This window comes from Leuciscus leuciscus, assembly GCF_965113295.1.
Source record: "Leuciscus leuciscus genome assembly, chromosome: 2".
Lineage (NCBI taxonomy): Eukaryota > Metazoa > Chordata > Actinopteri > Cypriniformes > Leuciscidae > Leuciscus > Leuciscus leuciscus.
In genome coordinates, this window is record NC_138726.1 from 33,343,957 (window position 1) to 33,369,605 (window position 25,649).

At 39.3% G+C, this 25,649-nt stretch overlaps 1 protein-coding gene across 4 annotated transcripts in view; it reads left to right on the plus strand.

The window, feature by feature from the left end:
• The window catches only part of rbm33a (RNA binding motif protein 33a), a 55,993-nt gene that overhangs the window by 9,435 nt on the left and 20,909 nt on the right, over positions 1 to 25,649 (plus strand). For 2 of the 4 annotated variants that reach the window (XM_082162116.1, XM_082162118.1), the window contains exons 5-15: positions 867 to 1,134; positions 8,841 to 8,963; positions 9,048 to 9,234; positions 9,969 to 10,264; positions 11,916 to 12,240; positions 12,749 to 12,810; positions 16,369 to 16,495; positions 16,654 to 17,003; positions 19,839 to 20,123; positions 21,799 to 22,080; positions 24,313 to 24,900. In XM_082162116.1, the coding sequence (XP_082018242.1) occupies positions 867 to 1,134; positions 8,841 to 8,963; positions 9,048 to 9,234; positions 9,969 to 10,264; positions 11,916 to 12,240; positions 12,749 to 12,810; positions 16,369 to 16,495; positions 16,654 to 17,003; positions 19,839 to 20,123; positions 21,799 to 22,080; positions 24,313 to 24,900 (2,893 nt within the window). The remainder of the gene's footprint in view (positions 1 to 866; positions 1,135 to 8,840; positions 8,964 to 9,047; positions 9,235 to 9,968; positions 10,265 to 11,915; positions 12,241 to 12,748; positions 12,811 to 16,368; positions 16,496 to 16,653; positions 17,004 to 19,838; positions 20,124 to 21,798; positions 22,081 to 24,312; positions 24,901 to 25,649) is intronic. The other 2 variants (XM_082162119.1, XM_082162117.1) reach the window with 2 other exon arrangements.

Sequence of the window (25,649 nt, forward strand, 5' to 3'; positions counted from 1 at the left end):
ATAAACCTTATCTTTTGTCATAAATAGTATCATTAAGTAAAAGTTAATAGTTACAGTTATTATTTATTGGTAAATTAACCAAAGGATTAATTGACTATTCAGAAAATAAACAATAGATTAACCGGAAAAAAATAACAGTTAGATTATTCAATTTAATAATAATAATAATAATTATTGCAATAATTGATAGATTAATCGATTAAAAAATAATCGTTAGTTCCAGCTCTACTGTTAGGACTCTCATATACATTGTACGTCAGTGTATGTTTTCCAAAATACTATTTATTTCTTTGGGTATAACCTTTTTAATGTTTGTAAACGAAGCAGGCCAACGTTAAGCTGTTCTTCTAAACTGGTAAAATGTAGTTTAAGTCATGACAGTTGAAGTCGCCACTTACTAAATCTGTTCTGATGGGGGTTTTTTTTATGATGAATGGTGGAATAGTCTGCAGTATAGCCCAAAATTGCCTATATTACAAGTTTTTCTTTTTATTATTGTTGTATAGAATTATGTCAGCTGTTAATATAGAATGCACCACTACCTAAGCTGTTCACTTTTCAATTTTGGGGTCAAAATGGTCTTCACCCCATAATTTATGCAAAGCTTCAGTGCTCTAAAATCAATAGAGCAGTTCATCCATAACATTATTAGAGATGACATTGAACTAACTTTGACACCTTCTCCTTTAATCAAATGGCTTACTTTTTTAGAATAAAAATAAGTTGTTTAAAATAACAATCTTAGGTGACACACTTTAATTCAGTCTCTAATATAGTTCTTATGGTAACAAAAGCAACATACAAATCTACAAATTCATTACTTCAATGTCCAGTGCTTAACACGTGTCTTTGTGTCTGTGGTCCAGTGGTCAGGGTGAGGCTGTGAGTTTAAATGCAACACTGGGTCTGGGCACCTCTGGTCACCTTCAAGATGAAGACGTAGGATGTACTGAAAATGCCTATGAAGAGACAGAGGGGTGCCGAGCGGGCTTCTCTCAGGGTGGGCAGTATGAGGCAGATGAGTACCAAGCAGAGGATGAAGGGTTGGAATACACAGGAGGCCAGAATTGTGATGAATATCAAGATGAAGTTTTGGACCTACAGATCGACGAGCCACTGGATGACGATTTTCAAGTAAGTTACACTTTTGCTTGCTATCTCTATTGCTTACACTCTCCATAATCTCCCACCACATTTCCTTCACGTCTGCAGCCTGACAACGCATGCGTTGTGACCCTCAGGCCTCAAGGTTTTGTTCAGGGCGAGATACCTTTCACTGTCTTTGTTCAGCAGATGTCCTGCCAATCCATGCTGGCTAATGGGAAAAGCTCTCAGACAAGATCTGATAAAGTTGGCTGTATAGGTGAAAAGATTATTGACCTTCTTTAAAGTGGTCTTTAGCAAGCATGACACAGGGGCATGATTGATGAGTCGTGTCCTTTCTGTACATGTTTGTTTATTTATTTATTTGCTTAGATCTTAAAGAGACAGATCATTCAAAAATGAGAATTGTCATCATTGATTCACCCGCATGACGTTCCAAAGCCATATGTTCATGAATCATTCAGATCAATTAATTATCTGTACTGTAACGAACAATTCCTTTATGCATCAGACAAAATTTGTAAGATGTAATAAGGAAAAACATGGCAGTACATATTCTAAATTCAGTCCCGAGTGATTGTGTCTTCAGAAGACTGGACACTGTCTGACCAGATTGGGTAGATCTTTAAATCTTTAAACATGGGTCTGGGACAACTATTTACTGGTAAATATTACAGTATACAAACATCACAGACAATGGCAGATAGTGACCAAGGCAGCTCTGGCGTAATGTAAAAAAACACTTCTATAAATGACTTACAGTTTCTTTACAGTTATTGAGGTAAACATGCCTAAAGTACCGGAAAAACATACCGTTGGGTACCGGCACTGAATTTCATGTGCTGGTTAAAATGTGAACGGTACCCAACCCTAATCTTAACTCAGATGTAGGTTTTTTAAAGGAATTTTCTACAACTTCTACATCCTACTTAAAGGCCATGTTGCAGGTTAGAGTACCCAGTAAGCCAATGTATAGAAAACTAATGTAGGAACTATATTTAAATATAAACATATACTTATAAAACGCTATTTAGGCTTCTGGAGTCGTTTTTGTGATAAATTTTTACTTCCGCATTTGAAAACCGCCGAACCTGAAGTGACGTAACATGAGGTAGAGCGGTCAAAGTAAACAATAGGAAAGCAATGGATCGCAATGACAGCTCGGAAAGCTGGGGGAATTGTAGCCTAAATGTTTACTCGTATGTCGTATAATATATATATATATATATATATATATATATAATTCATATATATGATGATATCATATAATTATGAGCCTGATATGAAGCCAAGTGAGCAGGACAGGCCAGGGTTAGACAGAACAACGTTGAGTTGTGGTGTGAGGAGAACAGGACAACAGTGTTAGCTTATAGATGTATTCACGTTAGCCGACGATATGTACACTATGCTCAGATCACAATACTGTACAGATTATCATCATGTATCAGGCAATAGCAAAGCTAGTACTTAGACCCTTACCTGCATGTGTTGTGTGTGTCAGCCATTAGGAGACAGTTTCCAGAGGAAGGGGGACTTTATAAAGGCTTTGAATTGACCCATTTGGTGACGATGAATACAAAAAATGATCACAATCACAACTGTCTTACTGTACAAAAACTTTATATGTAGAAACAGCCAACACAAACATTAAAGTCGGTTTGTACAGATTGGAAATTAATTATCTACATAATATATTATATTTATAATAATAATAATAATAGTGTCTGCTGCAGACTAATAACAAACACATAAATGCAGTACATTACAAGTTTATGTAGGATATGTTAATGAATTAAATTAAGACAGGCACATTTTGTAAAACAGATGTACAATAAGTGATGTCTGACGGATCCGTGAGCGCCATGTTTCCCGCCGGCGGCCGAACCACATGCTGACGGTGGACCGTCACCGCGGGCGACCCAATGAAGGAGACGGAACAGTGTGCACATATCGCCGGGATTATAATCATCCGGTCTATAGTGAACGCTACACACTACCGCGTTTTTCAAAGCAGAAGCAGAAGTGAAGTCCCGTCTCTTACCCTGCAGCCTGCACAAAACGCACACTGGCACGGAAGATTGCACCGTCCTTTTTCTTATTCGGAAACCTGTGGACTCGATGTCCTGACAGGCCATAATTCACAATCATCTACCACGACGATGATTAATTGAAATACAATAAGCACCGAAAACACACTTGAATCATGACCGCTCCAACTGAATACCAACCTATCTCTGCACTGAGCGCGAACGCAGAGCCAAACGACTACCTCATGTGGCGTCATATGATGCGTGGAGAAAAAAAGCGTTTTTTCAACACGGTCAAGGAAACGGTCACGTTTTCTATTAAATTTGTGCCCTTGTGTCTTGCAAAACAATTTTAAATCCTGCATTTACTTTTCATATGGTATTTTCCTACAATGTTATATTAATAAAAAAAAAATAAAAAAAACCTGCAACATGGGCTTTAAGCTCAATGCCAAGAGGATTCTTTAGTTTCTGCTTTTTGGGGGGTTTGGAGGCTGGGATATTCTCCTTAATGTTTTGTTTTGTACCGAAGAAAGAAGTGCTAAGAAAATACAAAACACTCACTTGAATGTGTAGTAGAAACTGACTTACTTTCCTAAAGCATAATTGAGGCAACAGATGTGGAAAAGTATTTTGCTGTGAATACAAAGGTGATAAACCACCTTTGACCGCTGTTTGTTGCACTCTTTTTTGTGATTATGATTTTTTATTTTCAATCAATAAACACATATCATACAGAGAGAGCATTCGGACGAGGATAGAAATAAAATAAAAATAAAGTAAACTAAAAACACATGCACACAGAACACAAACACACTTAACAAACACTGGCAGCAAACTCATATTGACTGTATTCAATGTTTGTTGCACTCTTGAAGAATATTGCCATTGCTTAAAATTCAGCTTTAAATTTTGATTTCTTAGACCGTATGATATCTCTGTTTACAAGGTCGCTTAGCTTCTGGGGCTTAGCATCTTTGTGTTTACTGTTATCCAGAGTTAATGTGTGGAACGGTTTAAAGGATTAAGCATTTTCCCTGTAAGTGGTCAGTTCATGTGCTTTGTGCAGGATTCGTGTCATAGTCATTTTGGTCTGACTTTCTGTGCTATGCTTAGTGTACAGTTCTTTAGATTCGCCTTCTGTCACCCAGCAATTCTTGTATTGTCCTCTGTAGAGAACATTTGCTTGTAGTGAATTTCTCTGAGATCATTCCACAGTTTTAAGTTGTAATGAATCTTTAAGACTTTATGGACCTGTCATAAATACCAGATGATTGGGGTTTAGCCATGACAAAAATCACATTTTGTGATGTCTGAGGTTACAATTTTGAAAATTAAATGAAACAAGAGTAACATTGTATCGTGTGTTAGGCTTGCTGCGATAGTTGGTGTTCACGGTGAGCCGAACGAGAGTCGCAGCACAGATCAGCAGCAGGTATCAACACCTGGGTGATGACGGCATAAATGACTGGTCATATTGGAGCATCCGGCACTCACATAGAACAAAGTTTACAAAGATTGACTGTTTTGTCCAAGTTTTTTCAACCATCGCTAGGCTTGGGTATCGAGTATCGAGTATCGATTGGAACCGGGACTAGCTTTGCGATTTTCCCGGAATCGTTCAAAAGTTTAAATTTCGATTCCTAGTTTCGATTCATAGTCCGCCGACCGGAAGAAGAAACCGCTGTCTAAGTCATTTCTAGCCCTATTCTGAACTGAAGTAACTACATAATCGATTTCAAACTGCCAAATGTTAACTCGCTGACACTTTAGTTAAACATTTGTAACGTACACACGGCATGGTAAATGCGTGTACTAGCACAGGTGTAAGCGTATATTGATTGTTATGCTAAACTGCGAACCGACACATTTTATGAGACGCTGTGTGAGTTGCCTTATTAACTCACACAGCGTCTCATAAAATGTATTCAGAGCAAACAACCCTGACGTTAAACCTTAAAAACGTGCATGATGTTTTCTTATTCTTCGGTATCTTGCAAGTTGCAACTATTATTCTCTCGTCCTCTGCTCGTCCGTTTGAAAACTGCGCGCGATGCCGGCAAACGTAAAAAAAAAAATATATTCATGAAAACACATTTACGAGCTGCCAACTCTCACGCATTTACCGTGAGACACACACAATTGACACTTCTCACACGTTCTCACACCACACATCCATTTTCTCACGCACAATAAAAATCGTGAAGCAAAGAGGACACGGAGACCGACAGACTAGACAGAGCAGTTACTTTATGATATACAAAAAAATCTCAGCTCTCAGATTCTGTCAATTTTATTACGAAATTCAAACAATAAATACCGTTTTGGCGCTTGTAAATGTGACGTGACAGATCCCTAGCGCACGTGAGCCGATCATCTCGACTAGCAGCTAATAGTAAAAAAACACGAACACTGTTGAAAGATACAGTAGCCTAGGCTACAACTTACCTAACTGTATATTCCTCATATATAATATCGATCAATCAGTGTTTTTTATCAGCGTGAAGAGGTCAATAACACAGCTGGAGAACAATGATGCCATATTTACCTCAGGAAACCCATTTAATGAACATATAGGCTATCGCTATAGCACATAGTTGGCAAGAAAAAAAGAGCTATAGAGTATTTTTCTAAATATGTGTACTATATTACATATTTATTATATTTGTACTTATATCATTAAATAAAGTTGTTATTATAATAAATAAATAAAAAACGCATTATATTTAATTTGAGTTATTTTTAACCTTAAATAATACTGCCAGCTGAGCTGATAGGGCTCTCTGTATGTTTACAGCATTAGGTGAGTTGTTTTTTTCTTGAGAAAAATTAACGGCTATCTTGAGTACCTAATATTTATCCAAATGAGTCAATATTAAATCAAATCACAATAACTGAATTGAAATGAAATAATAAAAAAGCGTAGCTTACCAGAAATTGTACCATGTAAACATTGTAACATGTTGTCACTAAACCTAATAAAATTCAGTTTAGTTACTAAAATGTTAGTGACAATCACATACAATACAATACACTTATTGTGATGCAATTTTTTTTAAATTTCAATTGATGGAGAAGGTCAGACTATTTCCTTCAGAAAGACCGTTGGTTAGCTAGCTCATTTAAAATGTCATAAAAAAGTTGTTTAAAATAGATTTGATATTTATATTGTAGTTGAAAACAGCCCTGTGAGAAATTCATAGTAAATTTCATAAAAAGTAAAAAGTTCATAGAATTAAAATTGATCTAAACTTTTTTGACTCTGCCTCTTAAAAGAATCGGAATCGAGAATCGTTAGGAACCGGAATCGAAACAAGGAATCGGAATCGTTCAAATTCAAACGATACCCAACCCTAACCATCGCTGTTGTAACTTATTGGGAAGCCAGAATGTTTCCAGACAGGATATTTATATGATGCAGGCGGCCGCTCTATCAGCGGCTTGTCTCCTTCGCCTGCCATGCTAAAACTGTGGAAAAGGAACTGTGATGTCAGCAACAGATTTACATACACAACAGTTGATTGGACAGCTACTCTTACCTGAAACGCATGTGGTGTGTATCCATCGACAGAAACATACATTAGAGGAACTCTGTCCGTTTTATGCGTTGTTTTTTTTCCTTCCCCCACGAGCCATATTATAGATGCATCGTCAGATTAGAGATGAACCGCAATGCAAGTGTGTGCTGAACCATGAGTGAAGAACGGCATGCTCCTTTTTTACAGAGAGCCATTGCACCCTAGTATGTAAAAAAAAAAAAATGTTTGTCCAAAATGTTTATTTCAGTGTTCTGGGACCTTGATAAACCAAATAGAACCAGAACCTAGAAAATGTTTGGTGTACTTTGGTCATGGAGCATCAGGGTTAGTCACTTTACACAAAGACACAGAGACTGATACAATCCTGCAGGAGTCAAGGCTCATCAGACTGCTCCTTTTGTTCTGCCTTTCATTGACCTTTAATGCGGGACAGATGTCGTTGATCATTCTGCCTGTCCAGGTGATCGCTTGATCACTGGTGTCCAAGGTAATGCTGACAGGTGCAGAGAGGGCTTACCCTCACATCGCATTCACACACAGTTTGTCTGTTCAATGCCGGTGTCTTTATATTTCTGTACATTATTCTAGTCTTATTGTTACTGCTGAGATCAGGATTCACTGTGGAAAAATCACCTGGAGAGTTTTGTAATAGAAGCTGTATGCCTCACACGTTTTCTCAAGGATATGAATAAAAAAACACTGTCTCTTCAAATATACGTTTGCTTGAGCACTGTTGACTCTCCATAGCAGTGAAATTTATGTTGTCCAAATATATTATAAAAGGTGCAACAACAATACCTATAGAAATATGTGCTAGTGCCTAAAGGTGAAAAGTGAGTCGCTGTACTCTAATATATGTACATGGCTATAAGTAAGAAATTCAGCTTTTTGTTATATATATTATACTACTTACATGTGAGAGCAGTGAAGAAACAGTTTTGTGAAACTGCAGAGTAGGACATGGCACAAATAAAATAAGATGAAGAACGTATGACATTGTTATGATCACAATATTTTTTTTCCATGTTGATCAATATTGATATTTATCACAAGATATAATTTGATAATGCTGCCAGCTGGAAGAGTCCCTTGACAATGACCAAAGCCTGGAGAAACCAGAGGGTTCATTAATTACATTTGAAAATATAGTTATAGAAAATATTAAAAAAAATTCAAAAATAGAATAACACAACATAATCTTTTAACTGTGCACTGCAATTTTTTTTTTTATTTTTTTTTTTTTCAGTACCAAAGTGAAAATTTTTTGACTGATTTTTTTTTTTTCATGACAACCATTTTGACTGAGCTGTGTCTCAGTTTAAAGAGAAATGTATACTTGAGCAGAGGGAAATGGGTTAGAGGACCTGTAAGCTATAACAGGTGGACAGAAACAGGATCTGTAGGAATAGCAGGGGATGGAGACAGTACCTGTGGTGGATGATTGAAGCAGAGATGGGCACAAAACCTGTGAGGAGGGAGACAAGACCGGTGGTGTAGGATGTGAGGTTCAGCAAGGTAGTCAGCAGAAGCCGTGTGTGCCCGTCTCTCCGGATGCTTTTGTACATTCTGTGCTCGAGCGTGTGTGAGAATTTGCTCCAAGTCAGATGATGATATTTTCCCTGTCAGTGAGCTATGTGTGTGCTGGAGCTTTCTTTGTGTCTGTTTGTTGTGTGAGTGTGTGCATGTGAGTGAGTGTGTGTAAAGACAACACAGTCAATGATATTTTCACCACCACTGAGCCGTGTGCGTGTTTATCTCCCATTCTCTGTGTATCATGTCAAACATTTACATCTCATTGAATTTCAAATATCAGCAGGAATGGTAATAGGGAATAGTAATGAGACTGGGCTCCCACTGTTATGCTAATTTAGGAAGACTCCCCTTCAGCGCCCCCTCCCCTCCCCAACTTCAGAATGCTGCACTGGGCCTTTCTGGCCTCTCTCTCAGATGTGGCATTAACATTTTCATTCAGAAGTGATTTTGCTTCATTCTAATGTTTTATCTTCATCAGTGTCATTTGTGGCATTGAACAGGTTCTGGTAGTGCCGACCTATGACACGGTCCGGAACAGGTGTTTCAATCCATAATAAACGAGATCTGTTTAGCCCTGATGTTCTAGTCCTGCTTGAATTTCCATTGAATGGAATAAATATTTGTTTGTTCTTCGCAGGTGGATGAATACCCGACTGAGTATAGTGAAGAGCAGACTAACAGACAGGAAGTGGCTGAGGAGGAGGAGCATGAAGAGGAAACTGAGGAGCAGGACAGCTCTCAGGTCACAGATTTGGAGGAGGTAAAGAATGGCTGCTTCAGATGGTTTGTGCTCTTTCGTGGAGATCGCATCAGTCTGATGATTTATGTGTGCTGTATGCTTCAGGTGGAGAATGAAAACGATCCAGAAGCTGAGCCAGAGCAGGATGCAGATGTAAAGGAGGAGTCTGATGAGGAAGAGGAAGATGTTGAAGAATCTAGACGTCTGCGATTTAAGACGGAGCGTAAAGATGACACAGTGGTCAGGCTGTCTGATGCTGCCAGTAAAAGAAGGAACATCCCAGAAACATTAGGTGAGGAATTAACATGAAGCACCTTTTTGTACTGTTACAGGTTTAAAAATCCTCATATGGTCTTGTTTTGAGTAATCTGACTTATTTTAGATTCTATAGTTCAATTACTTATTTTTATGATTTGGCTTCACCGGTGTGAGTGACTAGTTGTACATTTGATTAGGTCATTAAGACCCATCCCTAAACTTAACTACGTCTTCCTTTAAGTCAGTAAGGCAGACCTACTGGATTAACATGACATAATTCATATTCATGAGCAAAGCCTACCTAGTTATACAGTCTTGCCAAAATATTTTTGTTTGTAAGGGGATCAGTGAAGGCTGTTGTTGTTTGGTGTGAGGTGAACAGAAAATATTGCTCAAATATTTTAAATTGACAAGTTAATTAATGTCTCTGTATATCTTGTAAGTGTTTATGATAATAAAAAATAAAAAAATGTTTTATTTTTATATTTTCACAGTAACTTTCTAGACTTAAGTAAATGTACATTTGGAACAGCTTTTTTTTAGGGTTTAACTTGAGGGCCCAAGTGCTTATAAACAAAAATATGATTAGATTAAAATTATATTATTATCATCATCCTATTTATGAGCAGTATAAAAAAGGGCTAAATTGATCCTCCAAAATAACTTTTGAAAGATGGTTTAGGTAATGGTTTAGTTGTTTTAAACCATGAATTGTTTCATTTGTCAGAATCAAATAAATCTGGATCTTTGTTTTGTCTTTCCTTTCAGAGCTCTCTGAGGAAGCTAAAGCAGACCTGCAGGAGTTTGAGGAAAAGGAACGTCAGAGGAAGCAGGGCCGTTTTGGAGGACGAGGAAGAGGGTGGCCACGAGCAGATGGAATGAGGGGAGGAATGACAGGTAGAGGTGGGATCAGGGGAAGAGGAGGAGCAGGAGGACGTGGAGTCGGTGGAAGAGGCGATTTCCCTCTATTTGGAATGGGAGGTTTCCGTGGTGATGGAGTTGGAGGTCAAGGGAGAATAAATGAGCAAAGGCCGCCACTGATGCAAATGAATTTGGGAATGCAGGTAAGAAACTGACGGGTCTCTGAAATGCCACAAAATATGAATGCTTCTACTGAACCTGTTCATCAAGTCATTGATGTCAATGTGAGATAGGACACTCAAGACTCGCACATACATTTTCATCATTGCCTACATGGCTTTACATTTCCTGATTGTTGCACACACAGTTACATACACTACTGTTCAAAAGTTTAGTCAGTAAGATTTCTTTTAGAAGAAATTTAATACTTTTGTACATCAGGATGCATTAAATTGTGACAGTAAAGACATTTATAATGATACAGAAGATTTCTATTTCAAATAAATGCTGGTCTCTTGAACTTTCTATTTGTCAAAGAATTCTGAAAACAAATGTATCACTGTTTCCAAAAATATTCAACATAATTCAACTGATAAGAAGAAATATTTCTTGAGCTCCAAATCAAGGATCTTGTGGCATTGAAGACTGAAGTAATGATTTCTGAAAATTCTGTTTCACCCTCGCAGGAATAAATGACATTGTAAAGCAGAATAAAATAATAGAGATAAAATATAATATATAATATAACATAATATAAAAATAGAGAAGAATTATTTTTAATTGTTTTATTGTACTACATGATTATGTAAATGCAGCATTGGTGAGCATAAGAGACTTTCAAAATCATTAAATCTTACTGACCACACACTGTAGTGTATAAACAGTAACATTGTTTGCAACAGTTGGACACAGCTTTAGTAGTGACAGCTATTCTGTTTGCAAACACATATTTTAACTTGAATGGTCAGGCAATGGGATTGATCCTTTTAAAGGCTATTGAAGATTTTGAATCAGTTTTAGATGATGGTTCTTTGACTTGTCATGTCTCATCCTTGTGGACTGGAGTCAGTTTGCTTTTGAGTAAAAGTCAATTATCACTGTTCTCACTCCTCCTCTTATCCATGTTGATATATGGATTATGGCAAATAACTTGGCGGGAGTCCATTGAGGAAGCATTACACCAAATTAAATTTGTACTTTGCTGAAGGATTTAGCTTCCTGCGCTTACTTTATTATTAAATATCTGTCGAGGATGTAATCCCTTTGCGCTTGAGCTGTTCGTTCGAACGTTCGTGCTGCACCTTTTTCTTTCTTTTTTTAAAGCTGATTTTCTTTTATGGAGAAGGAAAGCCTTTTCAGGCTTTTGACACAATTTGTCATTCCTCGACATTGATATGTTATTTTACGTTATGCTTCAGACAGTGCTATATAGTGCACTGTTGTAATGATTTAATCGAGTCCACTTCTGTCTATGAGTTGTCATATAAAGTACAAGTTGTCTTCATCTGATGATGAGTTAATAAATATAGTGTGCTTACATGTGCAAGGCTTTCTGAAATAGACTATATGTATCTAGTTTGGGGAGTCAGTTTTTCACTCATCATATGAAATATGTAATATTGAATATGTTGTGAGAGAGTACGTTAACATTTTGTATTTCTCTTAAACTCCTTATTTAATTTAGATTCAGTCGCAGTCACATGGCTCTTATGATTGATTACTTGATTCAAGGTCACAACACTACAAGATAATGATTTTTTGGGGGTGAAAGAGAGAAGGCTTACGCTATTGATTGATGATCTTTTTGTTTTCACTCTCTCTCTCTAACTCTCTCTCTCTCTCTCTGTTTTAAAGCAGCAGCTCAGAATGACTCCTCCGCTCCAGCATCACCACCATCAGTCGCGTCTGCCTGGTGCGAGAGGCGCTGGAGGTCCTGGGCTATTCCCAGATCCAGGCACCCCGATCCCTCAGCAGCCGCTGCAGCTGTTGATGCCACACCTGGCCCACCGTTCCCCGGGGCCCAGAACACAACACGACACGCATGGACTGCGCTTGTTGAACTCACCACCACGGCACTCGCACGCACATCCCAACCAACACCAGCAGCATCAACAGCACCACCCCAAGAACATTCACATTAACCCTCACTTCAGAGGACCCTCCTCCTCACCTGTGCAAGGTATGGCCCCAGAGACAAAACAAGCGACCTGATATTCATATATTTGGGTCGATAGAAGCTGTTTGAGCATCTGCTGTAAGATGTGTTTGACCTGTTAAAGTGGCTATTCCATGTATATTTTTAGGCTTTTCACTTTTGGCTGATGCTTACTCACATTTTCACTCAGGTCCTTTAAAGAGTCCCCCCCCCTTTGGTATGGCCTTCACTCTGTAGGCAGCCCATCAGCATTAAACCATCTTTCTGAAATGCACACATCTGCGGAGGTGAAATTACTCCTTTTGAGTGTCAGTTTATCTCATTAGGTGGCCCAGTCTGCGCGAGAGAGAGATGCACAGTTTAATCAGCAGAACAGCCCTCTCTCTGTGACCAGCTGTGACAAACCATGGTTTAGACTTGTGGCAAGAAGACACTTTTATGGTGTCCGTGTTACGCCGCCCCACTCTCTCGTTCTGCAACCCTTTTTCTGTCTGTCTGACTCGTGCTTTTTCTATTTCCATTTTAATCTCAGTTCCCTCAATGCCTCCTGTGCAGAACCAACCGAGGCCTAACATCACGCAACAGAGACTCCCGGTAAGTTACCTCACATTGCTTTGAGTTAGAATTAAGTGGTTTTGCTCTGCATATAACTGCAGTACGTTACGGTCAACATCATGGTATTTTCAGAATTTGACTGGCCCGTAGTCAACGAAACCAACATTTGTCTTGCTGTGTGGAAGGCATGTTTCGAAAAATGTTCTCATATGTGGGAAAGATCTGCCAGTTCAAATCGAAATGGAGACCGTGAAAACTCAGAACCGATGTAAAAGCCCTTTACTGCCTGTAAGGATGTAGAGGAACCATCAGGCAGCTGCCCGTGCTGTGGCTAAAGTGATTACTGCGGAGGAGACCATCTCACATCCCCCCCCCCAAATCTCCCCAGTTCTCTTCTCTGTCCTCACTGATATAAATACTTTGGTTTTCCATTTTACTGTTGCTGTCAAAAGGATGCATAATTCAGTGTTTCAGTATGACAAATGGCTGTTACAGGAACCCTGTGCAGTGTTACATGCTAACGTTTTATCTAAAACAATTTTTTATATAATTCTTATAAAATATTTTTTTTGACCTCAATCCAGACTACATGGATTATTAAAAAATTTATATTACACCACTGGACCATTTAACTGCAAAAAAACATATAATGATCAGTCACATCACCTACAATACACCTTCAAATTCATAAACATTTTAACCTAAATTCCTGATGGTGAAAAGGAAAGTTAAAGTTGATGTCCATGTTATTTGTCAACTATTCATGTACTGCGATCCCTAGTTTGGGGACACTGTGGACACTTGAAATGGTTGGTTGTCCCTAATCTCGCTGAATAGGAAAAGTTCCACACACACATTCATGACACATTTCCAGCTGTCTGTCTCCCATTGCCAGTCTGGTACAGACAGGACACCATTTAAAATGCCAATGGCATTTTGCAGGGAGCAGCGTCCATTAGCCCTCTAGGCACTTAATTATCATACATTAGCATACGATCACATCTCATCTTACAATAGGCTGATCCACAATTTCTCTATGAATATTTACTACTGCAGAGTTTTTGAATATTAATCTCCATGCTACATATTTATATTGTATTTTATGTTTGATGCTGTTCATAACAGAAAAATTATAAAACTGTTTAGTAAGCCCATAGCCTGTCTTAATTTTACAAGTTAGTACAAGTTTAAAGTTTGATTTTCTTTTGTTAGTAAGATTTATTGTAGTTTAACGGATGAATTGCTTTTAGTATGTCATAAAATAGTACCAGCTATATATATATATACAGTGATGGGAATAACGGCGTTATAAATAAACGGCGTTACTAACGGCGTTATTTTTTTCAGTAACGAGTAATCTAACTAATTACTGCTTCCTCCATTACAACGCCGTTACCGTTACTGTCAATAAAAATGCGGCGTTACTATAATTGAGCTCACTGAAGCGGTTTTCATCCGAGTAGGCTCTCTCTCAGTCTCAGCCATAGGAGCTGCAATGTTTTTTCTCTGGTGTGTGAGTGTTTATGAGGCGCGGGACTCGACAAAAGCGAGGCGAATGCCGCGAGCGTGCTCGACAGTGCGCGAGAGAGACCGAGTGTGTCCGAGAACGTGCTCGACAGTGCGCGAGAGAGACCGAGTGTGTCCGAGAACGCGCTCGACAGTGCGCGACAGAGACCGAATGTGTCCGAGCATAAATACTTTATTTATAAATAAATTACACATATCAGCATTTGAATAATCTCTGTAGCATATTGGTATCATATGCAATGTTTAAATTAGTTTATAACATAAACTCCAAAATAACCTGCAGGGAACGTTCAAACATATTTGTTTGACGGTTGTGAGCACGTGCGTCAAACACGACTAGAATTTGGCTAAAATAACCTCTGATGATGACGTTCTCTGTAGATTAGGAAAATAAACCCCCAAAATATTATATTGTATTATTATTATTTATGTTGATACATTGTTCAGTATTATATTGAGAGCACTTTTTGTTAAACTTACAATTGTGAGGAAGAAAATACTTCATACAGAATGTCTACCAGTTGTTAAGGTGTGTGAGTTTTATCATTTTAATTATATGCACTAGTGTATGTGTATGTATATTTTTATTAGGCTACTATTTATTTATTTTTGGTAGGCTACATTTCTTAAGAAGCATAATTTATTTTTAGACTTAATTGTTGGCCAGTTGTGGTCTGTGCAATAAATATTAAAAGTTCTAAACCATCTATTGTTTTATTGTTGCACTATAGTAATGATAATATTTTAATATTTAAGTTAATAGGTGTCTCTCACATTGTCCCACAGCAACATTAAAATAGTGTAGATTAGTGTACAATGTTTTATAATAATAAGATGTTCTATTTAGTGTCAATTTCATTCATTTAACATTTCATATTGGGGGTATCCAAGAAATTTCTTATATTTAAACTTTTTTTTTTTTTTTTAAGTAACGCAATAGTTACTTTCCCTGGTAATTAGTTACTTTTGTAATGATGTAATTCAGTTACTAACGCAGTTACTTTTTGTGAGAAGTAACTAGTAACTATAACTAATTACTTTTTTTAAGTAACTTGCCCAACACTGTATATATATATATATATATATATATATATATATATATATATATATATATATATATATATATAAAAAAAACTTTGATAATTGGTCAGATACCTGAACACTGAACAGCAGAAATGAAGAATGTGCTGGGTGTATTTTAAGACACAAGAGGCTTGTCTCCAAAATGGCAATAGCCTGTGTTTGGCATTTGTCTTTCCCACTCCCTCTCTATCTCACAGGCAGATCATAACTGGTTACATATTGAACAGATCCATGGGTATTTACGAAAGATTAGCCCCCAGAAAGGACATGCTCCTTTTATCAAACGAATGCAAACTTGCAAAGGTATTGTGAATGTACTTAAGCTCCCATTGTGTTACAGGAGCTGACCTTTTGAATAGAGCAATGAAGTCCACAATAACAATGTGATTCTCTCTCGCTCCCTCCTGGCCATTGCTTAGCTAAGCTGCCTGATTGACTTTCTGTTAAGCAACTTGGCTGGCCTTGGTGACACTCACTGGCCGACTGAAGATCAGAGCTGGAAACGTGGATTAAAAGTTTGATTGCATCTTAAGTCATTTATAATGAGTAAAGAGGTGCAAAGCATCACAATTTGCTGGAGTGTGGCCCCTTTGAACGAAGGCTAATTTCTTAAGAGCTAAGGATATTTTCAAAGAATAAAGGAGAGGGGATTCACATTCAACTCCAGGATTAGTAAGGATCGTTATCTTTCTTTCCTCTGGAAAGGTAGAGAGGGGATTTTGAGTTTTATGAGCAATGGGTTAGGTAAGCACTGAGAACGGATAAAGATTTGTAATTCAAGGGTGTATGCAAAACGCTTTCTTTCTACCTAAAAGATTTCTCAGTGGTATAAGCTGATGTTTATGATCTTAATATGAAGAGCTACATTTAAAAAGATGATAAGGAGCACAAATAAGAAGCTTTTTGGCTTTGAAACTCATGTCAACAGTAATGATATTTGCTGGAATAGTCATGTTTTCATTTTTGCCGTTTTCTGTCCTCCTCCAGGCTCCTCCTGATTTCCAGCAGCATCTCCAAGGGAATTTTGGCCCACCTCAGCGGCCTCTACCCTCCCAGGAGCAATGGAGAGGACCACCACCACATCACCAAGATCAAGAGCACTTCTTTTCTGGTGGTAAGGTCAAATAAAGGTGGTCACACTGGTTGCCTGCATAGACTGTACCTGCATTGTCTCTGTTTTGAAGCGTAACATTAACAATGTCAGAATTGATGCTGCTGGTTTCTGGCTTCTCGTTCACAATATTTTCTCTTTCTTTCTTTTCTTATTTCTAGAACCACGTTTTTCAGGCCAGCACATGTTTGACCAGCCAGGCCCTGCCCCCCTCATGAATAACAGTGTTCTTCCGATTTCGGGGCAAGGCCCTCCGTCTTTCCCCCCTCAAGGGGGACTCGGAGGTCCTGGATTTGGTCCTCTGGGGCTCGGGCAGAACCAAGGGCCTCAAGGAGAAGGTGCTTTCCAGAGAGAACCCCTTCGGCCGGGTCTGGCCCCGCATCATGCAGGCCCTCCAGGGCCCCATGGCCCCCGTGCCTTTGTGGGTCACAGGCAGCCCTTCTCGCCCCAGCAGCAGGGACCCCCTTTTAGCCCCCAGCACATGCTGTTTGGTATGCAGGTACGCCAGAGAGTAAGTTGGTTTACCAGAAATCTGCATGGCCTTAGCGTGCGTGATGAACATTATATTTCATGTTACTTTACAGCATGGCATGGAACTAGCATGAAAAATATTATTCTGAGTGTTATTTGTTTTACTTTTTTGATCTGTTTTCACAAATTTAATGATGTGGTAAAGTCTCAGTCCTGTAATTTAATTCAGGAAATATTTCAGCTGTACACTACAATTCAGAAGTTTGAGGTTGTCAAGATTGTTTTTCGTGTTTTAGAAAGAAGTCTCTACATTCACACTGTGAGCCTTAGTACTCAATTCAGATTTATTGCTCAGATCCGATTATTTGGTAAAGCTGTTCACATTGACATAAATGTGGCCAATATCAGACTCCAGTGCGAACAGATTGTGGTCCTGAACTGACCCACATGCGCAAAAGAATGATAAAAATGTCACGCACACTGTCATACGGAAGTAAAAACAGAGAACATTGAAGTGATTTACGCGTTTATTTATAGTATGATTTGCCACCGAACCCAGCGAATTTAAGCACCGGCAATATATAAAACAAAGAGGAGGATGCAAAAAAGAGCAGTTTTTAAACATTTATGAGACGTGCCCTCGTATTTTGCTTGTATTTATAGAGCTGTCACTGTAATACTTGTGAGCTCTGACACATCACTGTCCTTCGCTGACTACCTTTCGCAACTGTCTTGATAATGTCGGGTATGTAAAATCTTTGAAGTGACTCCCACGAGCACAGAATTGTGACGAATGTTGCTCTAGAGCAGGGGTGCCCAACCCTGCTCCTGCCGATCGACTGTCCTGCACAGTTCATCTCCAACCCTAATCAAACACACCTGCCTTTCATTTTCAAGCGATCCTGAAGACGTTAATTGGTTGCTTCAGGTGTGATTGATTAGGGTTGGAGATAAACTGTGCAGGACAGTCGATAGGCAGGAGCAGGGTTGGGCACCCCTGCTCTAGAGCGAGGTAAAAGTCGCATGAATCCCGATATGATTGTTCAGACTGCGGTCGCATTGCAAAACATCTGACCTCTAATGGATTTAGGACCACATATGGAAGTAGCACAAATAGGAATTGAAAAGATCAGATTCCATGTGGTTTGTGCTGTTCATACTGTCATGAGAAAAACACATCTGAGTCACGTGAGCAAAAAAATCGTATTTGGGCCACATTGACCTGCAGTCTGAACGTGGTCTTTTGCCCACCAAGGGTGCTTTTATTTGATCAAAAATACAGTAAAACAGTAATATTGTATAATAATATTACAATTTAAAACAACTGTGAAATATATTTAAATAGAAAAAAGTATGATTTATTCCTGTGATGGCAAAGCTGAATTTTCAGCATCATTACTCCAGTCTTTAGTGTCACATGATCCTTCAGTAATCGTTCTAATATGCTTATTTGATGCTCAAGAAAAAATTCTTAATTTTATCAATTCTATCAACATATGTGCTGCTAAATATTTATAATTATGTATTTATTTTAGTTTTTCAGTATTCTTGTAGTATAATATAAAGATAAAAATAACAGCATTTATTTGAAATTGGAAATATTTTGTTTGATTTTAAATATCTTTAATTTCACATTAATGTAATGCATCCTTATTGAATAAGTATTCATTTCTGTTGAAAAAAATCTTACTGACCCCAAACCTTTGAAGGGTGTTGTACATGGCACAGAATCATACCTAAGGTGTTTTAGTTTGGTTCAAAACAAGTTTCAAATGTACACCGTAGATGTTAGTTTGAAATGTAGGTGTTGTGTAGTGGTCCTGAGCAAGGAGAAGCTGCTGTCTTCAATCCAAGCAGCAGACAAGACTGCCCTCTTGTGTTAGACCTGTTTGTCAGTTCATGGTTATTTAAGGTCACTGGGTTAGTTGTTACACATCAGATGTCTCTCTCTCTTTCATGAAAATAGTTTCTCTTGATTCTCATCAAACACAAATTGGTGTTATTTTTCTTTACTTGACATATTAACTGGTTTTACCTGTCAGTTCAGCCAATAGTGACAAGGAACACCAAATTATTTGTTTGGTAAACTACTTAAATATTATACTATGCTGAATTCCTGAGTGCTCTGATTCTCATTCTCGACTGGCCTGATTCTCATTCTCGGGGGTGGTGTATGATGATTGAAATCACAAAATGGCCTTAAACAATTACATAAAAAATTGCAAAATGTTGTTTTCAAATGCATTTATTTCATGCACGGATTGTTTCTGAAAGTGTTGCACAAGTTCGCGGCGCTATCTGCGGGACACCCTTAGCATGTTTCAAAGCGCCACATGCGAGTAAAATTCGGCGTTGAAGCGGTGTTACCCCGGATTTCCACCAACTGCTGAACGGTTGCGGATTGGCTCCGCAGCGTGTCGGCTCCGTGCTGCGTCGTCCTTCAATGCTCACCAGGTCCGGATTTGTTGTGGAACGGCTGCGACCATGACTGACAGCTGAAGTCACGAGGAACCATGAGATCTCGCGAATTCACGAATGATCGTGCGATAAAACAGAATGTCCTGTGCTGAATTGCTGCGGAGCTCTCCGGCATCCGGCAAAAATAGAAGCTCTGCGTATCTGCTCCGGAGGGCTGCGGATCGCCGGAGTCGGAACGCAGCCGTTCCGCAGTCAGTGAAAATACACACATTGACTTTAATGGAAACCTATTGACTCCGCCGCCGTTCCGGAGCAGATCCGCAGTTGGTGGAAATTAGGGTTACTTGCCAGTTGCCCCAGTTCCTTCTATTTTGTCTTTAGCTGATCAAATGCCTGTTTTATGCACATTTGATCATAGGTCTCACTTTGGCTGTGTTCTTGTTTTTACGGTATTCAGGGTCTATTGCAGCAGCCCCTTCACCATGATCCTTCACTATCCCATCAGCCTTTGCACCAGCAACAGCACCAGCAACATAGACAGGACTTGCCCCCACAGGGCCTGCCTCACTCCCAGCCTCCACCCCAACACCAACAGCACCACCAACACCACCCAAGGGATCACCATCCCATGCTGCACCTCTCCCAGCCCCATTTCCGCCAGTCGATTCAAAGCAGCCATAGACAGATGCAGTCCCGACCACAGGGCAACCAGCAACGAAACAATCACGCCAGGCCCAGAATGGTAAGCCTTTCAAATCTTTATTTGTTGCAGTAAGCAAGAGGTCAAGAGCAATATTGATTATAAATTAGGAGTTGAACGACTTCAACGTCAACTAGTCACTGGTGGTATAGCTGTGGTATATAACGCAGCACTGCCCACAAGGCTATTTCTCCTACATAACAGCTTATTTTTTTCAGTTCTTTTGTCTTTGGGTCGTTATATTTCACAAAGATTCCTGCTTGTTCTAAATCAGATACAGATATAGTAGCAGAGTAATGATTACATTTATATGAATGCATTAAAGGGTTAGTTCACCCAAAAATGTTAATTCTGTCAGTAATTACTCACCCTCATGTTGTTCCAACCGCGTAAGACGTTCGTTCATCTTCGGAACACAAATTAAGATATTTTTGATGAAATCTGAGTGCTGGGTCACTTCTCCATAGGCTGCTAGGTGGCCCAAACTTGCTGGCCCAGAAAAGTTATTAAAGAGATCGTTAATATAGTCCAAGTGACTCCAGTGGCTCAATCTTAAGTATATCAAGCGACGAGAATACTTTTTGTGCGCAAAAACAAACAAAAATAACGACTTTATTCCACTATTCATTTCCTTCTCTCTGGACCTCTAGTTGGTTCGCGTAGTGTTTTTGCGCAGCGCGTCTGTGTTACACGTCACCACGTAGGCTCACTATTGGCGGACGCTGGTCATGTGTGTGATGCGTGATGACGTATAACACAGACGCGCAGCGCAAAAACACTACGAGGCCCAGAGAGAAGGAAATGAATAGTGGAATAAAGTCGTTATTTTTGTTTGTTTTTGCGCACAAAAAGTATTCTCGTCGCTTGATATACTTAAGATTGAGCCACTGGAGTCACTTGGACTATATTAACGATCTCTTTAATAACTTTTCTGGGCCAGCAAGTTTGGGCCACCTAGCAGCCTATGGAGAAGTGACCCAGCACTCAGATTTCATCAAAAATATCTTAATTTGTGTTCCGAAGATGAACGAAGGTCTTACGCGGTTGGAACAACATGAGGGTGAGTAATTACTGACTGAATTTTCATTTTTGGGTGAACTAACCCTTTAATGAGAGAGGGGTTGCGTGTGAATTAATTCTACCTGGCAGCGTCTCTCTACTAATAGAGAAGCTGTGGGTTTTAGTTTGAAAAATATTATTGATAAATCACAGAAGTGTTGACGAAACATTTCTGCTCTACTGAATGTTTTTGTGTGCGCGTGGATCTGCACGTGATGTGCAAGATACTGTCTGTGTGTGTGTGCGATTTTAAAATGTATTAGCGCATTAACTTACATGTACAACAATCTGTTTAAAACGTGCGTTCACCCGATCAATTTTGAGCAACCAGATGGTATAATCAAACATATTTTGTGGAGCGCTCTTGAAGTATGCATTTATTTCTCATTTTAACTGTTGGAAACCGAGTGTAAAATTGGACTTCAAGGGTTTCTTACCCTGTTGCACCCTCTATTGGCCATGATCAGTGACTAGTCGACGTCAAGCTTAAAGCATCATGGTAGAGCATTAAAGTCGACTAGTCTGTGAAACCCGTATTATTATGTATTTTATTTGGTCAAGTCAGGTTTTGATGGAAAACTGATTTTAGTGATTTTCAGTCTTGGCAATACTTATTATGAATGTCAACACATTTATCTGTCCTCCTTATCTTCTTCAGACGCCACCTCCTCCACTGCAGCAGATTCCTCCTCAACGCAACAGCAACCTTCGTGAGCTGCCCATCGCCTCTAGCAACAATAATAACCGCCCGTCAGTGCCTAGTGGGCAAGCAAAGCCAGTTACACAAAATGTTAGGCAAGGGCAGGCTGCTCGTTCTGGACCAGCAGGGAGGGGAGGACCTGTGGCACTAGGACAGGGCTCTGCCAGAGCACCGCAGCAGCCCAGTGTGCCTGGGATGAAGACAGAGTGTCCAGCTGCACAGTCAAGCACCACTCCAGAGGTAATACTGCATAGCAGGACTATATACATTTGGGAGGGGTTAACATTCAGTATGTTTTCCACCCATAGACTTTTGCAATGGGAGCTAATTTAAATGCTGGAGATTTTCAATTTGAACAGCATTTTTGTACTGCAGTAACCTCATTAGTTAGTTTGTGTAGCATAGTCCTATTACTGTTGTAGCTAATCGGCTCTCCTTATCGTGACTGTTCTTATACCGATACTTTCTTTAAAAGCTTTGTTTTTAACTATAATCCAAAATCAGTACAGATTAAATTTTAGTATTTTTTTGTTTTAACAAAATGAATCTTAAACATCTTTAGTGGTTTGTAGTTTTTTTTTTATTATAACCTGAATTTTGCCATGAAAATGGCACATGGAATTTAGCCAAACTAAAGCAATTCAGTCTTTTCAGTCACTTTAAAGCTTAATCTGACTAAAATCATACCAGTCCATTTTTTTAAAGGCAGGCTAATAGATCTAGATAATGCAATTGACCGTTTGCAAAGACCCGCCCCCTTTAGTTACTGTTGCTATGTCCGACAAGCCACGCCACTCTCAAGCCCCACCATGTTCTCACGCAGTGAAAAATACATCTCGGAGCAGAGGGGACACTGACAACGTGCTGACAGGACAGACCAGACCAGGTTCCTTTTGATATGAAACAAAGTCACACCTTTCAAATTTGGTCATTTTTTGAAAAGAAATTTAAACAATAAATACCGTTTTGTGGCTCTTTAATGTGTCTGACAGATCGCTGTAGAGCAGTGTTACTCATTGCGCGGCTCGCGAGCCTCATGCGGCTCGCCAAGCTTTAATTTGTGGCTCGCATGGCGGTAAATAATACGGTGATATGATAATGCATTCACTACAGATGTTTCAAAAAAACATTAATAAAGTAGGGCTTTAACATAACCCTTTAAAAACTCAAAGTGCCAGCTCTATTACAAATAATTTCGATCGGATTGAAAGGGGTGGTTTATCGAGAGAACATGAAAAAACTTGATCGACTGAAAACCGAAACTGAAAGGACGACGTATGACGCGCTGAACGAGCTGTTCTCCTGATGAATAAAGTAAGTGAAGTGAAGTGTGAAGTGAAGCAGGACAACGGCTCACCAGTCCTTGTTTCAGATTATCATACAGACGACTGGTTTTGGGCATTTCTACTGCATGATAAATACAAACAGCACGGCACAACGGTTCATATGTTCATATTCCGATTTGAATCTTTTGACTTATAAACACGCACATCAACCCGATCATGTATCACATCACGATGTTTAGCATTCATGTAAACTACAATACATTCAGATTCATCAATCGAAATGAATTCAGTCCGATTGAAACAAAAGTTGTGCATGTAAACATATCCAGTCTCTGCGGAGTTGCCCTGCATGTGCTCTTGGATGGTTAGATAGGCCTACAAGATGGGCTAATGTAGAAAAAAAAATACTTAAGGTGATTCTGGGATGAATATTTTCTGGAAATCCTGCTTTTTTTTATTTTTTTTTATTAAAGAAAATCATCTTGTCTCAGTTACAAATTTGACTGATACATCATAAATAATGGGGGGGGTTTTTTCACCCTTTTGTATTTATTGCATTGCATATTGTATGTTCAGGGGTGACAGATTGATAGGCAAACATGGTATTTATGACTGGATGTAACTTTTTATACTTTGCGGTAAAATGGCTCTCCTACTGACTTTGTCCTATCAGTGCGGCTCTCATGAAAAAAATAGTGAAGACCACTGCTGTAGAGCCTCAGTTAAAGCTGCTCGTGAACCGATCATCTCTTCCTTCTAGTTCATTTATAGCATCAAATAAACACGACTGTACGTAAGAAGGAATGTTGTTGAAAGATTTCAGTACACACCGTTTTTCAAGTTCAAATCCTCCAACGTTAATCTACTAACTCTCCTGACAGCTTTGTCAGACAAAAATGGCGGATTCAGCGCATGGCGGATTATGATTGGTCAGATCGCCTGTCAATCAAACTCCCTACGCAGGGTCAATTGTAGCTAAACTTTGTCCAGCATGTATAGATGTTAATTGGACTACAATTTCCCTTGGTGTTGAGCATGTTCACCGAAAAAGGTGACATGGAACCTTTATTTAAGCCTTCATATTTTCGATTATGTATTGTGTATACTTTGACAGAGAAATTAAGCTGTAATCAAACTAAAAGAAAAACTTGTTTTACTTATCCTGAATTTATATTTGTCTGTTTAGGACCCAGATGAAGATGAGGAGACGCGTCAGTACAGACTGAAGATTGAGGAACAGAAGCGTCTGCGAGAAGAGATCCTCAAGCGAAAAGAGCAGCGCAGGCAGATGCAGGCTGGTGAGCGCAAAAGACAACTGATGGAACGAATCAGCGGCCAAAACCCAAACCAGACCCCACAAACGCAGAACCCCACACAGACCCCTGCAGCCCAACCCCCGCAGCCGGTCCCTTCACTGATCTCCAACGGATCCCCCCAGAACCCTTCGTCAGGTCTTAGTTCCCCTCGTCCGATTGTGAAGGCTCGTCTGCAGAACACTAAACCTCAGGCACAGGCTTCAGGCTGGTCTCCACCACAGAAGCAACAGAACCCTGGTCCTGATGTCAACCAGCAGGGCCAATGGCAAGCACAGCAGAAGAGGACCACGACCCCACAAAACACTCAAAGACCGGGTGCTGTTCAGACCAGCCCATTAGAAGGGCATGGCCTGGGTCAGCCTCAGCTTGGCGGAAAGAGAACAGTGATGCAAAGAATGAACAGCATAGAATCACCACAGGTTCCACAGAAAGTGAGACTAGTTAAGCTTCTGGGAGAGGTGAGTAAATTTGTTACCCGTTTAAACTCTAGATGTGATCTTTAAAGTTTATATGCCACAGATTTTCTTTTTTTTTATCTTTGCCCTTTGCTGATTTTCTTGAAATAGTAAACCAGAGCTCTTGATAGAATAAATCAAAGAACTCGTCTCAAAGGCAAGGAGGATTTCCAATTATTCCAAAAGTCAAGGAGTCTACTTTTTTAACCACTAAAGTTTTTAGAGCCAAAAACTGTTTAAAGTACAAAGTGAATTTCTCTTTTTGACAGAATCAATACCGAAGGTGGTCTCCATGCTGTGTTTTGTGACACCACACTTAATTGATAGAACACTTTTACCTTTTAAGCCCATAAATGGCACCATCCTAGCGTCATTAAAGTGAGTTGCTTGGCATTTGCGCCTTTACTTTGAGTGGCAACCGATCCAGACATTCAAAAGGTTTGTGTCTTCTTTAAGTCAAGGTGCTATTTTATGAACCAAGTCGAGAAAGACCTAATGGAAATTTATGTCAAGGTTTCAGCTACCCTTTTACATTAAGACTAGAGTTTGAGGTGGTTATGTACGAATCTGACAGGACATTTAATGCATCTCAACCAAGAAAAGGAGGACCCAAGAATGATTTATGGGCTCTAAGAGATTATTTGCTGTGTTGAATGAAGAGAAAACATCCTTTTCCAGTCTCCTGCCTGAAGCAAAGCTAAATATCTCCTTTGAGTGCTGGATCTCTGTGGATGAAGATAACTGTGTGTCAA